The sequence below is a fragment of the Seriola lalandi genome, unplaced genomic scaffold, assembly GCF_002814215.2.
Source record: "Seriola lalandi dorsalis isolate HSWRI2012SDOR001 ecotype SW California unplaced genomic scaffold, Sedor1 jcf7180002054981, whole genome shotgun sequence".
Lineage (NCBI taxonomy): Eukaryota > Metazoa > Chordata > Actinopteri > Carangiformes > Carangidae > Seriola > Seriola lalandi.
In genome coordinates, this window is record NW_019525661.1 from 75,895 (window position 1) to 91,616 (window position 15,722).

A 15,722-nucleotide genomic window follows, 5' to 3' on the forward strand; every position below is an offset into this window, starting at 1 on the left:
ATAGCAGTGATCAGCAGGAGCAGCTTGGAGTCCAGTCTTCTTCAGCTCCTCCACTAAAACCGCTAACATGGTGTTTTTCACCAGGACAGGCCTCGGTGTGAAGGTCTGCCTACACTGAGGGCAGCTGTGGATTCTCTTCTGATCCTCTTCATCCCAGAAGCTTTTAATACAGCTGATGCAGTAGCTGTGTCCACAGGGAATAGTCACCGGATCCTTCAGTAGATCCAGACAGACGGAACAAGAGAAGGTCTCCCGGTCCAGCTGAACTCCTTTCTGCGCCATGTCACCTCTCAGTGTCAACGACTGTCGGAGTTTCACTTCCTGAGAACTGAAACTAGTTTGAGCTCTGATCTGAACAACATGTGTCTCTGCAGTGAACAGGCCTCTACCACATGTTGGTTCCACCCATCTTCAAACTGTAGATCTGAAGGGGAGGGAACAAGGAAATACATGAACAGAGCGGAGCTGGCTGTGTTTGAGAGCAGGAAGAAGAGGGAGGGTTATCAGGCTTTGACTCAGAGCAGGAAGAGCAGCGGTTTGATGAATTAAAAGAAACACACTGACACATCTGCCAATGTGATGTTATTGTTTGAAATAAAATATAAACCTCTGTATTTGGTAGAGTCATTGGTGTAACAAACATCTGTGCCCCGTAAATGTTTTTTTGTTTTTTTTTTACCTTTATTGTTATATTCTTATTTACAGTGGCTGCCTGGCAAAAGGCAAGAGCCTATTGAGGAAAAGGGGGTAGGGACTGGGCTTGTTTAAAGCCCCCCCCCCCTTTAACCTATGGAGTGTCATGTCTTTTCATGTCTCTGAACCAACAATTCTAATTTTTAAATGTTTTAATTTGAACTTTTTAAAAAAAAAATGTGTGAGTACTGGACATTCTAAGCCTCACTTCCAGTTGGTGGCGGTAATGCACCAATTCGTTGTTCGTCAACTGCCGATAAACTACAAGGAAGAAGAAAAAGAAGCAGCTGCTGCTGGGCGGAGCTCCAAGGAGGAAGTGGAGCCACAACAACACAACTCCGTTACAAATAGTAATTTTATATTTATAGACATGTATTTCATCTTCGCCACGTTTATTCCTTGAATGCCTGAGGTAAGAATGTCTTGTGTTTGTATAATGACCTCGTGTCACAGGCGGTAAGATGTTTGTTAGCCCTTTCCTGTAGGTTGTTAGCTTAGCTTATGCTATTATGTTTATTGAGCTGGGCGATTGAAGTTAATTTACAGGGTTAGCTAATGATTCTGTTCGACATGTTTTGTGTCAAAATGAACAGTCTGACAAGCCGCTGTGCACCGGCTGGTTAAATAAAGCACTACTCTACGTTAGCTAACCCCTAGCTCGCTATCTGTCATTGCTGCTAACGTTATTCGATGCTACACAGGCACCAGCCGCTTAACAGTTGACAGCTCTGAGGACATAAAAGAGGCTGTGTCACAGCTGTCCTTGTGTGCTCTCTGGTTCGTACCGTGTCTCATATTAACTGTGAGACACGGTTATCTGGTTTTGTCGTGTTGTGATGGGAATTAGACATCGTCCTCATCTTCATCATGGAGGAGAAACACTCCTCTGAAGAAATACTGTAGAGATTTGCAAGATATTGCTGTTTATTTGTATTTGTTTTGAACCTGTGCATTTTCCATACAATTGCTTTGATTTTCGTTAGTGACACTGTTTTCTAGCCGTATGATTGACTCAGTTGGCTCACATCACTGCAGTAAGCCACTAAAATGTTGAATAATTAACTTGGTGTGAATGAGTTTTATTAAGCTTTAAACAGACACATGATATGGATTTTACTTTGCCACAATGTCTCTGTAGAGAGAACAACAATAATATCTTTCTAACACTGAGTCTGACAGCAGTGTTTCCCATACACTAATTTATCTGTGGTGATCCACCACAATATCAACACTGACATATCGATTTTCAATTTATTTGTTTTCCATTTCAAATGGGTTAAACCTTATTTCATTGTAGAGCTGTTAGCAGCACATTCCTTCAAGTAGCTCATCCTTCCCTCACTCTCTTTCAGTCACAATGTAGGAGCTACAGTCAGTTTTTAGCAAGTGAAAAAGTGCATTTTATGTGTTGCATTGGGCTTCCAAAGGTATTTCAACAGGTAAAAAAGACTGTGTGTGCTTTAGTCAGTCAAATATATTCATCATGAATGAAATCAAGTCATTTTGAAGCAGAAACAACTTTTCAGTCACATGGTAGGAACTACAGTCACTTTTTGGCATATGGAAAAGTAAAATTTTTGTGTTGTGTTGGCCTATTAAAGACAGCAGAGTCATTGGGACAATTGCAGATTATTACTTTATTTTATATATAACCTATATGCAAATCATGTTAATACAGTCATGTGTCTAAATATGAAGAAAAATAGTAGACATACCAAACAGTTTTTTAAATGTCATGTCTGATTTAGCTATAAACTGCAAACACATCTTGGCCACAATTGTGATTATTTGATTTCAAGAAACATGAAAGTTTTACAAGGACACACCTTTGCTATGGCAGACATAGTTATGTTAGTTACAAGTTAATTTGTTTTCACACATTATGACTGTTTGATCCAGATAAAACAGCTGTAGACTTATGTAAACTGGACCATACAGCTTTAACAGGGTGCATACGCTTCCACGGACAGCAATCACTCATTGACATCGGCCATCTCTGTGTGCCTGTCATTCGGGGTGCGCTGAATTGCTGAATATTGATATTTTATATTTGCTTTCACATTACACATTTTGCCAGATCTGTACTTTTTTCTATCAGTGTGACTGTCAGTCTATCATTGTGCTTGATGTTAAGAAGTGGAAAAACATTGTTATTGTTGGTATTTATGCACCAGTATTTTTCTCTTTCAGCTAAATAGCCTTTGCATGAAGCCTTTGGATACGACTGGTACTTTATATTACTGAGAAACACTATGGAGGAGACGAGTCGGGAGGCGGTTGCCACGGCAGTGCAGCGTGTGGCGGGAATGTTGCAGAGGTCGGACCAGCTGGATAAAGTGGAGCAGTACAGACGAAGAGAAGCCCGTAAAAAGGCCTCAGTGGAAGCCAGGCTGAAGGTGATGTGTTAACGGACACGTGTGGTTCAGTATAACGTCCTTCATTTTACACATTCATTTTCTCACTGCTCTGTTCCTGCACCTCTAATGTTCTTCAGGCAGCCATCCAGTCCCAGCTGGACGGCGTTCGCACTGGACTGACACAGCTGCACAGCGCCCTGCTGGACGTCAAAGACATCCAGAGCTCATTGGCAGATGTGAGTAACGACTGGAGGCAGAGCATCAACACCATCGAGAACCTGAAAGATGTCAAGGATGCTGTAGTTCAGCACAGTCAGCTGGCCTCTGCTGTGGAAAACCTTAAAAACATTTTCTCTGGTAAGTTCAAACTGTGTGAACAATGTGTGTCCAATCACAGTTCTGTCTACTTTTACCGTAGAAACATCCCAGGCTTCAGACATGTCTAAGAAAACAAGCTTGTCCATGAAGTTTTCACTCAGACTCATGGTGTGAGGAAAAAGTTCTGGTCTTGACTCTGTCACAGCTGAACTCCTCTCCCGCTCTGTGTGTCTTTGTCACTGTGTGTACAGTACCAGAGATTGTGGCGGAGACGCAGCAGCTCATAGAGCAGGCGGAGCTGCTGCAGGCCCACAGGAAGCTGATGGAGCTGGAGTGTTCACGGGATGACCTCATGTATGAGCAGTACCGCATGGACAGCAAGAACACCAGCGACATGAATCTCATCTCCATCTACTTCGAAGACGTAAGTTCAAGTGTCAGAGGATTAAGTGTTGTAACATAACTAGGAAACATCTGAACATCATACATGTCATCACCATCGTTAGGGAGCCGATAAACTGACTTTATCTGTTCTCACGTACCTCTCATGTCTTCCTTCGTGTGTGCTTGCAGACCACTTTGCCTTTTTGCCTACTGTGTAAATCTCTATCAGAGATGCTGCAGGAATCTTCTAATAACATTAATTTAAACCATTTGAAAATATGCACTTATTTGCAAACAATGAGCCTCGTTATTGTGTAGTTGTATTGTGGATTTTGTCTTTAGCTAAAGACAGTCCACTGGTGAGCAACTCCTTTGTATTCTTTTGAAGTCATTTCAAAACCGTAAGCCAGCTGGTTTTCAGTCTCGTTTTTCTTCTCTTCCAGGTTCAGGGGTTGTCAGATGAGCTGGCCAAACAGTTGTGGATGGTACTGCAGAGGTCCATGGTCACGGTCCGTCGTGACCCCACCATGCTGGTGTCAGTGGTCCGTATCATTGAGCGGGAGGAGAAGATCGACCGGCGCATGGTCGACCGTAAGAAGCAGTCTGGGTTCATCCCTCCTGGGCGACCCAAGCGGTGGAAGGACAGGATGTTCCAGGTAAGACGAGAGATCAGAGGGATACTTTTTAAATATTCAGAATTATGAAGAATATTACAGTTGGTACGGTTAGTTAAAGTCAACTCTAGCTTGTTTCCTTGTTTTCTTCACTTGACTCTTCATCATCTATGTCTATACTAATTCATCTTTATCCAACTCATCCTGTTCTTTTGATTCTTCTTCCTTAATAAAACCTTTTCGTTTTCCACATCATCTCTCATTCTTTTCCCCCATTCCTTGTCTTCATGCAGCTCTTCTTCCTCTTGTTCTTTGTCTGACTTTTCATCTGATTCTCTTAATTTTCCCACTCACACTCCTGCCTGGCTGGCATCCAGTTGATTTTAATCTTCTGTTCTTCTTTCTTCCTTTCTCCTCATAAAACATCACTTGATTTTTCTACAGTAGTCTAGTGTAGTAGTTCTAGTCTCAAATGGTCTCTACTCAAATATCCAGAATGCATGGAAGCTGCCTACAACGCTGATTCAATGTAACGGTTTCTGGCATGAATAAGAGGCTTTGGTTTAACACAGTGGAACATGTTATCACCAGTACGTTTCCTCATAGATTGAATTTCACTGTCAACATTTAAATGCTGAAACGTGTTCACATTTTGTAGAGCTGTCCTCCGGTAGTTTTAGTAGACCAAGTTTTGATTGGTCGCAGAAAAAAAACAATAAATCTAACTCTGCAGGAAGTATCTGTCTGTGACTCAGTCAGTCACAGACAGACATCATTTACACAGCTGGTCTCTGTGGTTATTAGAGAGAAATGTAACCGAGCGCCCTGAGTTCAACTAACTAAGCAATTTGGTAAAAAAATAAGGAAATAAATAGGAGGAAGAATTTCACTGATTGTGAAACTGAGGTAAAAATGTCATCAGTTTACTTTAGTACAATCACTTTAATGTGAAGTCCTGTTTTACTCTGAGCTTCATTCACTGGGACTCTGGGAGTCTTAATGAGGCTCCACAGGCTTTAACACTGTGATCAGTAAATATTCAAATAGTATCAAACAGTTACAGAATGACTCACAATAAATAATAAGGACATTAAACGGTGCTTAAGGAAACATTGAGCACAAACACAATTATTTCCATTTATGAATTCTAAAATTGTTATTGTTGTGTAAACGGCAAAACTTTAGTTATTTCACATCACTGTAACTTGCATCAAAACAATGTGAGAGGTGCGTACATTCTCACCCCACAGTCTGCTTTCCAATTCATGTGCTGGAAATGGTGTATGCTTAGTTTTTGCCTGTACGCATCATTTATGCATCTGGCCCCAACTGTCCCAGAGGAGAGATGATCAGACTGATCAAAACATGGCAGTAGACAGTTCTGTAGACATCGTCCAACCCTTTACCTCCAGTGAGAGGTGGTTATCAGCTCAGCCGTGCACTCAGCTGCTAAACCACTGCGCTGTTCCTGAGCTCTTTGATCTGTCTGTGTTGCAGGTATTGGAGGGAACAGTCAGCACCCGCATCGAGGGAACACAGGCCGTGACGAAGGAGGCTGATAAGATGTGGCTGGTTCGTCTTCTAGAAATAACCAGGAAATATGTTCTGGATGATCTGATTGTTGTCAAGAACCTCATGGTGCAGTGCTTCCCCCCACACTACAACACTTTCAACAGGTAACACATCGATCTGTTTTTCTGTCAGCTCCCAAACATGCGCTTCTCACCAAGCATCACATAGTGTATTAAATTCATCTATGAATCTCTTGCACTGATGAACAAAGTATTCAGTCGCACATTCACGTTCAGGTAAGTGTTGTCTCACAGGTGTGTACGTGTGTTCCAGGTTCTTCGGTCTCTACCACAACGCTGTGTCCACTCGTGTCAAAGAACTGGCTGCTGAGGACTTGGAGGCAAATGAGATTGTGTCCCTGTTGACGTGGGTCCTAAACACATATAAGAGGTACAAACACACACACACACACACACACTTTCAAAAGCTCTGTGTGTATTTAGGGACATTGATCAGTTCAAAGACGGAACTTTATTAGTCTGGGCTCATGCTGTACCGTACTTGTACTGTCAAACTTCATTTGGTGAATTGCAGTGACAGTGTAGTCTGTGCACACGCTTGATTTGGGATGTCTCCATGGTAACCTCCGTAAGGTGTGAGGTAATAAAATCAACATGCTCCCCCTCAGTGTGTATACCTCAGTGCCGAATCCTCAAAGGCAAACATGAAAAATCAAAATCGTAACACAGCTCTCCACTCTGACGTGTCGGGCAGACGACCTCCATCAGTGAGCAAACTAGCAACACAGTCACTGTGACACAACAGATGTTTCAACACCTGGTGAAGCTGACAACTGACATATTGTTTGCCATCATCACCACCAGTCCATCTGTCCACAGTAATTCAGCTGCAATGAGATGCTGGTTTTAGTTTGATTTTTGTCTCAGGCTACGTCCACACTGCTACATTTTAGTTTAAAAACTCGCCTCTCCTGCTGTGTTTACTCCTGGCGTCCACACTACACCAGAGTTTTCAGTCCCTTTCAGAAAATCTGCTTTGGTAGCTATGGGGTTGTGTTTTATTTTGAAAACTCTGGCGTTGTGTTGTATCTGGACAGACAGAAACTTTGGAAGTAATGAAATAGACTCTCACGGTCTCTCCTGATTGGCTCTCATCAGCCTGGACTCCCAGTGGTGAATACAACATGATAATGAATGACAGTGTTACTGACCTTGTTGTCTTTGCTAGCAGCTGTTGTTCACTTATATTCTCTATTTTAATGCTACAACTGTCTTTGCTGTTCCTCATTCAGAGGATTTTTCTGTGACTAAACAACTGCAGAGTAGACGACCTGCTTCCTGTTTACACCTGCACACATATGCCCAGTGTATACCAATGGTCATACGTTATAGTGATACAAAGCTGAAACTGTCATCTGGACGGAGATCGATTTCATTTTAAAACAAAATGTTGAACTAACTCATAGTGAGTATCAAAAGCTTCAGTACATGACAGTCTTCAATAGGCAGCTGCAGATGTTAATGATTCATAGTTAGTGTGTGTGTGTGTGTGTGTGTGTGTGTGTGTGTGTGTGTGTGTGTCTCAGTGTGGAGATGATGGGCCATCCAGAGCTTATGTCAGAGTGTGACATCAACCTACTGGAGCCTCTGCTTCCACAGGATGTGGTGGATGACCTGCTCAGCAAATATGTCCAGACTTTTACAGTAAGAACCACACACACTGACAAAGACGCTCATCACTGTCCCATTCAAGTTATTCAGCCTGTAGTTTTTACACACATTACACCTGCTGGTGGACTTAACCGCATAATGAAACCATGAGAGCTGCACTGACAGTTTACCTGCTCCTCGGACGTCCAACCAAGCACCTCGCCAACTTCTGCCTCCCTCGCGCCGCAAAATGCCAACATGTTATAACGAATAAAGGTTAACCAGGCTACAGTGGCACAGACGCAATGTTAGAACTTTTGTGGAAAATTTTAGTGTGGTTTTATTTGTAACCTGTCCTATTATTGTAACTGGAAAAATTTGTACCATCATATGTGTGCTCTAATGTAACCTCATAGTAGTTGAGCTGTTCCACTTAGAGCTGAAGCTGAAGTTATTTTTTTGGAGCATTGTTGCCTTTATTCAGATCGTGAATTGAGAGACAGACAGGAAGGTCAGGGAGAGAGAGAGAGAGAGGGGATGACATGCAGCAAAGGGCTGTGAGTCTGATTTGAACCCATGGCTGCTGGACATGTGGTACGCGCTCTACCAGGTGAGCCACTGAGGCGCTGTCATTTACTGCGGTAAAGGAGTAGATCTCCCTCTGCATTTGTCTCCCGAGGATTTACAGCTGAAATCCTGAAAGAAATCCCCTAGCTGCCAGCTAGAGGCATTTTGTGGGAATCACTGATCTCTGTATAAGCACTGAGCCCATTTGCAAATGTTATGTTGAATTAAAAAAACCACAAAGACCGTCCTTAGTCTTTATCTTTCTTAAGATTTCCACAACAAGAACCATGTCTTTGTTAACTGTGGACTGTCTGTGTGGCCGTCCTGTCTTCAGTCTAATATAACAGGCTGGCTGCGGAAGGCTCTGGAAACGGATAAGAAGGACTGGCAGAAAGAGACAGAGCCTGAGGCTGACCAGGACGGATACTACCAGACCACACTGCCCGCCATCGTCTTTCAGGTACCACACACACACACACACACACACACACACACACACACACACACAACCACTTCAGACCTTTGAAGAATTCCTGACTCTGAACAGGAATGAGCAGATATAGAGATATTAGTGAACAGATTGTCAGTGGGTTCAAGAGGGCCTCAGAGACCATAAGGAACTTTTTCTAAAGGTGTTCCAGTTTTAAGTGACTTTAGTCTTTTGCCTTGTCCATGCTGTCCTGCAGCATCATAGCATAGCTTGTGGCTGTAGTTGGTTTTCATGTCTTTCTGCTGTAGCCCCGTTACACACATGGCTGCTATAAATGTTTCACCATAGGAATGTTATCAGTCAGGTGATGAACAGTCCAAGACTCAGCGCTCGGCTCTCAGGCTGGATCTGTCCTGTCAGACCAGACCAGTGTGTGTTTGGTGAACTGATTTTTCCCTCAGGAGTTTGTGGAGAAACCAGAGCTAAAAGTAGAGCAACTGTATCATCACGTGGACACCAGTGAATGAATGCTCATGCTGCTCTGTGTCTGCTGGGTGTGTATATAGGTTTGTTCAGACGAGATCTGTAGAACCCTTGGATCGGGGTTTTAGTTTGAACGTCACTACATACAGTCTGAACTCATGTAAATCAGCTCCAGTATTTGCGTATTTCGATTTGAATATGTCTGTGAACATTGCGCCACTGAGACTTACGGTAAGTGAGAGGTTGGAACACTTCCTGAAGCCACTGCGTCTGTCTGCTTCCTGATCTGTGTGATGAAAACATTTACCTGGAGATCACAGCACTCAGTTCACTCATTTCACTCATTCATCTCTTCTTGATTTTACTGCCTCTTCACTCTTCCTCAGATGTTTGAGCAGAACCTGCAGGTTGCTGCACAGATCGATGGGGATTTCAAAGAGCAGGTTCTGAAGCTGTGTCTGAAGCAGATGAACTCTTTCCTCATCAGGTAGTTTTTTTTTGTTGCACTGTTTGACTTGTGTGATAAAAGTCTAAAGTTCTAAACCCAGGATTTTAAATGTACAGGATTTATTCCATCATCACCACCAGTTCACAAGCTCAATGAAGAAAGAATCAGAATCTATTTAGATTTAAGCTCAAATTAAAAAACGTCTTAAACAACATGTATAGTATTAAAACCCAGACTGTTCATGGTTGTGTGCTTCCTACATTTAGACAGTGTCCAGAATTAGAAGAATTACTCTTCAAATATTGTTACTATGGAAACCTAACAGGTGTGTGTGTTGTGTGCAGGTACAGAGAAGAGGCAGTTGTCTACAAGGAGGATCACCTGAGAGACAGACAGCTGCCTCAGTGTTACGTACAGTACATGATCGCCATCATTAACAACTGCCAGACTTTCAAGTAAGACTCTGTACATGAACTACAGTTTACACTGTCAGTCAGTGATGTCATGATGTCAAGTGGAGGTTCATTAACGTCTGTTTCAGGGGAGAGCTGCACCAACAACCACCAGTTACTGAACTGTTGAACATAGAGGTTTTTTAAGTTAAATTACACTGTACAATGAAGAAAAAAAATAATCCACACATTCCTCTGTGGACAATTTCTTCAACTAAATTAGAAAAAAAGAATACTTATCAACAACATTGAAAAATGAAATAATGTAATTAGTTTAAAAAAAGAAGAGGAAGACATGAATGGAAACTTTGAAAAGTTTATCTTCTCACATAGTCTCACAAAAGGATCATTGTCCTGTTGGAAGGTGAGCCTTCAGTCTGAGGTCCTGAGCTCTGGACCATCTTCTCCTAAACCCTGATCAGTCTCCCTGCCCCACAGCCTGATGCTGCCTCCACCATGCTTCACTGTTGGGATGGTGTTGGACAGGTGATGAGCGGTGCCTGCTTTCCTCCAGACATGACTCTTAAAACTGAGGCCAAACAATTCGGTCCTGGTTTCATCAGACCAGAGAATCAGGTTTCTCACAGTCTCAGAATCCTGCAGAACTGCTTTTAACTCCTCTGTGCCGGCGACAGCAGAGCCGAGGCGCATGATGTTTTCAGGTTATCCGTCCGTCCCGGATATCTCAGCAATGCATTGACAGGACTTCATATGTGGTATATCGATTTTGGTGGTCAAAGGTCAAGGTCACCCTGGTCTCATAAAACAGGATTTTGGCCTTGTGAGCGCAGTATCTCAAGAACTCCACGAGGGAATCCCTTCAAATATGTTACAAACATTCACCTGGACTCAACGATGAACTGATTAGACTTTGGTGGTCAAAGGTCAAAGGTCAAGGTCAGATTGACCTCACAAAACACTTGTTAGACATTACTCAAGACTTCACACCAATTTGGGACAAAATTTCACACAAACGCTTCATATTTTCTCTGACTCTGGATTAACAGGGATGTAACCTGAAACTAGTTGAGTGGAGGAGGCAGACGACCACCAGGAGGTGAGTGTAGGGCTGCTCTATAATGGCAAAAATCATAATCACAATTATTTTGATCAATATTGAGATCATGATTACTCAGCACAATTTCTCATTGACTCATTGAAAACAGGAAAAAAATGATTTCACAACAAAAAGCGCTGTGTCTATGTAGTTATTGATGTTATACACAATATAAGTTAAAGATATCTGAGCATGATGCCCCGCCCCTCACACAACAAAAACAAAATCTACTTTCCTAATTCCTTCAGCACTGAGAGCGGAACCGATAACGTCGGGTGGTTTTTGTACGGAGGCTGAAATTTATTGTGAAACAGATCGCCGCACAGTAATCGCTGTCTCACGATAATCTTATTTTTTATAATCGTTGGAGGCCAAAATCGTAATGGAAGATAAAATTTGATTAATTGCACTGCTCTAGGTGATACTAGTTTACAAACTGAGGAGAGTCTTCTGTCTCAGATCAGTGGAGAGCTGCAGTGATGGTTGTCATTCTGGAGATTTCTCCATCTCCACACAGGACCCCTGGAGCTCAGCCAGAGTCACCATCAGGTTCTTGGTCTTGCCATTCTCCCTGATGTCTCAGTTAGTCCAGGTCCGGCTCTAGAAGAGTCCTGGTTGTTCCAGAACCTTCAGTGCAGCAGAAATGTTTTTGAGCCTCGACACAGTCCTGTCTCTGGTCTCTGCAACAGCTCCTTCCTCCTTGTGGTTTCTGCTCTGATCTGTTTGTCAGCTATGAGACCTTAGATAGACAGGTGTGTGTCTTCATGCATCATGTCCAATCAGCTGAGTTTACCACAGGTGGACTCCAACCAAAGTGTAGGAACATCTCGGAGATGATCCAGAGAAATGGAGGAACCTGAGCTAAAGTGTGTGAATACTGTTTTCATTTGGCACACAGCAGAAACACACCAGAAGTCAGCGGTGGCACACTCCAGTAAAAGAATCTACATAAGCTGCTGGCGAGTGGACATGGCAGAGTAAGAGGAGTGACATCATTGTCTTGTAGTGTACGCAGGTTGAACAGCAGCGACATGCCACTAGTCCAAGTGATAAACCACTGTGTAGTCTCAGACCTTTGGACCCCACTGTACGACACTAAAACAGCTGTGATGCTCGTGGACAGTGAGTTCTTCAGGGTTCCATGTTCTGACGCCTGACCATCATCCTGTGTTTCCATAGAGAGTCCATCAACAGTCTGAAGAGGAAGTACTCTCAGTCCTCGGAGCCCACCGACAGCGACGCTGCCATAGAGAGGACGCTCAACGAGGTGGCCAAGGAGGGATGTCAGTTCCTGTTGGACGAAGTCTTCCTCGACCTCGAGGTGAGAAAGGCTCCTGTGTTCTGAGCTTTACTTACTGTGTGTCCTCAGGGCTGTTTGTTGTAAAGTCTTTGTTTTATTTTACAAAACTGTTTTTTTGGGGGGGGTTTTTGTATTTTTTATAAAATATACGTGAATCAGTTAGTGATATTTGACAAAGATGTTACCACAGATACCACATGTGGTCATAAATGTGCTCAGTCATCCTGTCATAGGCCTCTTTTCCACTGGTCAGAAAACCCACTAAGACCTGCTAACATCTGGGTTTTGTTGGCAATGGAAAAAGGCCCCCAAAATAAGCTTTAAAAACACACAATGACTAATAGTGATCTAAGAGTCTCACACAGAGGCTCTGACACTTTTAAAGGTGCACCTACAGAACGATGTATGCTAGTAAATAGTGCTGTGTTTACAGCACAGAACTTTTTTTATTTAACCAGGTAAATCCTACTCAGGTGAGCCAGGCTGGCCAGGACGACAGCATCACAGGTTCACAGACAGGACAATACAACATCAGACACACAAATAAACAATACTGAAAACCAGGCAGCAATGAATAAAAGCTCAAATAAGCTAAGAACAGAGACGGTTAGTAAAAGAATCGATCACCATAGAGTTTTTACAACAGGCTGCAGTTCAGTGTCTGATACCAAGTTTGTTGTAGAAACTATTCCAAGTGGCTACAACAGAAAACATGAAAGCTGGGACTGACGGCAGATATGAGTCATGTGACCTAAGGTGATCCACAGTATCAGTACACACAGTAGGACTAACACACTGATACTCAGATGAAGTAGCATCAGCCTGTAAAAACTCTTTCAGTTGGTTACTCAAAGAATTTTAGCCAGAACAGGCTGGAAATAGGCACCTTCACTTTTTAACAAAAGTGTGACAGAAACTGTTTTCCACATCTGAAGAATCTCATTTGTAACAAGGGAAGGATTATAAATATGTGTGAGTATCTACAGCAACCTTTAAGGAATTAAGATCTAAGCAGCAGGTTTCCTCACATCTAATTTTATTAAAGCTTCACAAAGGAAAATGAAGGTGACACTTTGAATACCAGTCACATACTCGGAGATATCTGACACATCTACACTGAGAGAACCAGTGGCAGAGTCGAGAAGACTGGAACAAAATGTTTGCTGACAAAATTCATCATACTGATCCTGTCAGACACTATAGCTGAGCTCTGACTGATGCAGGAGGCAGGTCGCTACAGTTTCTGTGAGCAGGTCTCCAGAGTGTTTTCTGGAGTCATTCACAGCACAGAATTAATACTCAGATTTAGCATTTTTAATATAAGCTGTGCATCAATTCTGCCTAAAATATAGCCAGTCAAACTCAGCATGTGATAGCTGTAACCCAGGCTTTGTTTCTTTGATGCAGCATGTTAGACAGATTGGACGTGAACCAAGGTTTCAATATAGCCGTTAGCGGCAATCATCAGCTCGGGGGAGAAATTCAATACCATTTGTATTAATTGGTATTGAATTTGTGCTGAAGCAGGATTTAAGCCATCTGGGGTTTCCAACACTTGACATTGGTATCCTCACAGAAGGTGACTTACTGGTTGAGCCACTAGGTAACCATGTTCTACACGCGCCTTCACACAAGCTGAGGCAATGACGTCCCATGTGCAAAACTGGGGTATGTTCGTCTGTTTCACTTTAAAACATTTAAATCAGTCCAAATGTTGGTATGAAAGTCCTGAAAAAAAATCACAGATCCATCTACTGGTTTCAGAAGTATCATCAGATATTTTGGTGACTTTGAATCCAACACTGAGCAAAAGAGAAAATGTCTGATTTGTCCGATCCAACACTGTTTAAAGCACGTGACATCTACCTAGAGAATTTCTGTGTCAATGTTGCTAGCATTTGAATTAAGACTTGTGGAGATATAGATGTTAATTGATTTTTGCATATTTTGAAAAATATAAAGTGACAGACTCCTGAAGTGACCATATGTTGCAGTGAAGCAGTATTCCCTGCTTGGACCCCTAATAAAAGAGAAAAGTCCATGTCCAGTTTCTACCTCATCAATGAAGGACATTTTGACCCAATCAATTTAAAACAAATCATGTAAGAAGCCGAGGTTTTAGTGGTTTCTCCAATCATTCAGACACCGAGTATCAATGCGGAGCACCAGTCAAAATGAGATCACTTAGAGAAGGTTTATGATATCACTGATTCAAAAAAAAACATTTAACTGCTTTGATGTTGTTGTTGCATTGACCAGCATCACCTGAATGAGCTGCTGACCAGGAAGTGGCTGACAGGCTCTCATGCTGTGGACACCATCTGTGTGACGGTGGAGGACTACTTCAACGACTTCAACAAGATCAAGAAACCCTTCAACCAGGTAGGAATGGAGCAGAAACGTTGCCTATCAAACACAAACCCTAAACAAATTCCCGTGAAAGTTGTCATGGCGTCTGGTGGAGCTGACTGACTTTAAATGAATCCAACACGTCGGCTGTGCTGTGTGCAGGAGATGACGAGTGAGGCCTTGCGCAGGGTGGTGGTGGAGTACATCAAAGCAGTGATGCAGAAGAGGATCACCTTTAAAAACGCCGATGAGAGGAGGGAGGGAGCTGAGAGGATGATCAAAGAGGCCGATCAGTTCAAGTTCCTCTTCAGAAAACTGGCTGCTGTGAGTTCACATGTCATTTTGTTTCTCTATACTGCAGACACACTACAGGTAACTAAGTTTAACAGACCTGTCAACCAATAGCAAAGCTGTCCAACACTTGTAGTACACAGAAGCACTCTATGGACCTGCAGCTGCTGCTGCTGTGCTGCTGTCACTGCTCAGCCAGTGTAGACCTGGTGTAACAGTTGGTAAAGAGAGGAAACCTGTTCAGGTCGGAGGGGCGTGTCTCACCTCGGCTGATTGTTGTGCGCAGGGTGAAGACACAGACCGTCTTTGCGGCGCCATCGCTGCCATCGCAGAAGTATTTAAGCTGACTGACCCCACACTGCTGTTCCTGGAGGTCACCACTCTGGTGTCCAAGTATCCTGACATCAGGTACACACAGACACACACACACACACACACACACATACACACACACCTGGATGATACTAACATATGAAGCCATGTGATCAACAGAAAAAAACAATTTAAAGTCCATTTATGTAGAATTTGAAAATGTCTGACTCCCAGTGGTCGTATCAAAAAATAACCTGCTGTTTAAAGCAGGTTTAGCTGCTGCTTACTTACTCTGAGACGTGAACATTGGTGCTTTGAAACCATTCACTTCTATCATTAAGCCACGACAGTGGTCCAGCATTCACAGTACCAGAGCCCTAAACTGGCACATCTAAATGAACTGCAGCCATTAATAATGATATTAATTACATTGAATCTTTTAAGTGTCTTGGGTGAGTTTTTACTAACTGTTATTCTCTGCTTCC

The 15,722-nt window shown here is 42.7% G+C and overlaps 2 protein-coding genes across 2 annotated transcripts in view; one reads left to right on the plus strand and one right to left on the minus strand.

Annotated features, from left to right (window-relative positions):
- LOC111648385 (tripartite motif-containing protein 16-like) overlaps positions 1-282 on the minus strand; it is a 1,983-nt gene extending 1,701 nt beyond the window's left edge. Inside the window, exon 1 of the mRNA XM_023398250.1 lies at positions 82-282. Coding sequence (XP_023254018.1) covers positions 82-282 — 201 coding nt within the window. The remainder of the gene's footprint in view (positions 1-81) is intronic.
- A 665-nt stretch (positions 283-947) lies between these two features.
- exoc3 (exocyst complex component 3) overlaps positions 948-15,722 on the plus strand; it is a 16,470-nt gene continuing 1,695 nt past the window's right edge. The window contains exons 1-15 of the mRNA XM_023398261.2: positions 948-1,105; positions 2,884-3,089; positions 3,188-3,407; positions 3,620-3,792; positions 4,196-4,408; positions 5,864-6,042; positions 6,212-6,328; positions 7,485-7,602; positions 8,450-8,575; positions 9,415-9,515; positions 9,821-9,931; positions 12,165-12,306; positions 14,545-14,667; positions 14,797-14,958; positions 15,212-15,333. Of these exons, the coding sequence (XP_023254029.1) occupies positions 2,946-3,089; positions 3,188-3,407; positions 3,620-3,792; positions 4,196-4,408; positions 5,864-6,042; positions 6,212-6,328; positions 7,485-7,602; positions 8,450-8,575; positions 9,415-9,515; positions 9,821-9,931; positions 12,165-12,306; positions 14,545-14,667; positions 14,797-14,958; positions 15,212-15,333 (2,051 nt within the window). The 5' untranslated portion in view covers positions 948-1,105; positions 2,884-2,945. The remainder of the gene's footprint in view (positions 1,106-2,883; positions 3,090-3,187; positions 3,408-3,619; positions 3,793-4,195; positions 4,409-5,863; positions 6,043-6,211; positions 6,329-7,484; positions 7,603-8,449; positions 8,576-9,414; positions 9,516-9,820; positions 9,932-12,164; positions 12,307-14,544; positions 14,668-14,796; positions 14,959-15,211; positions 15,334-15,722) is intronic.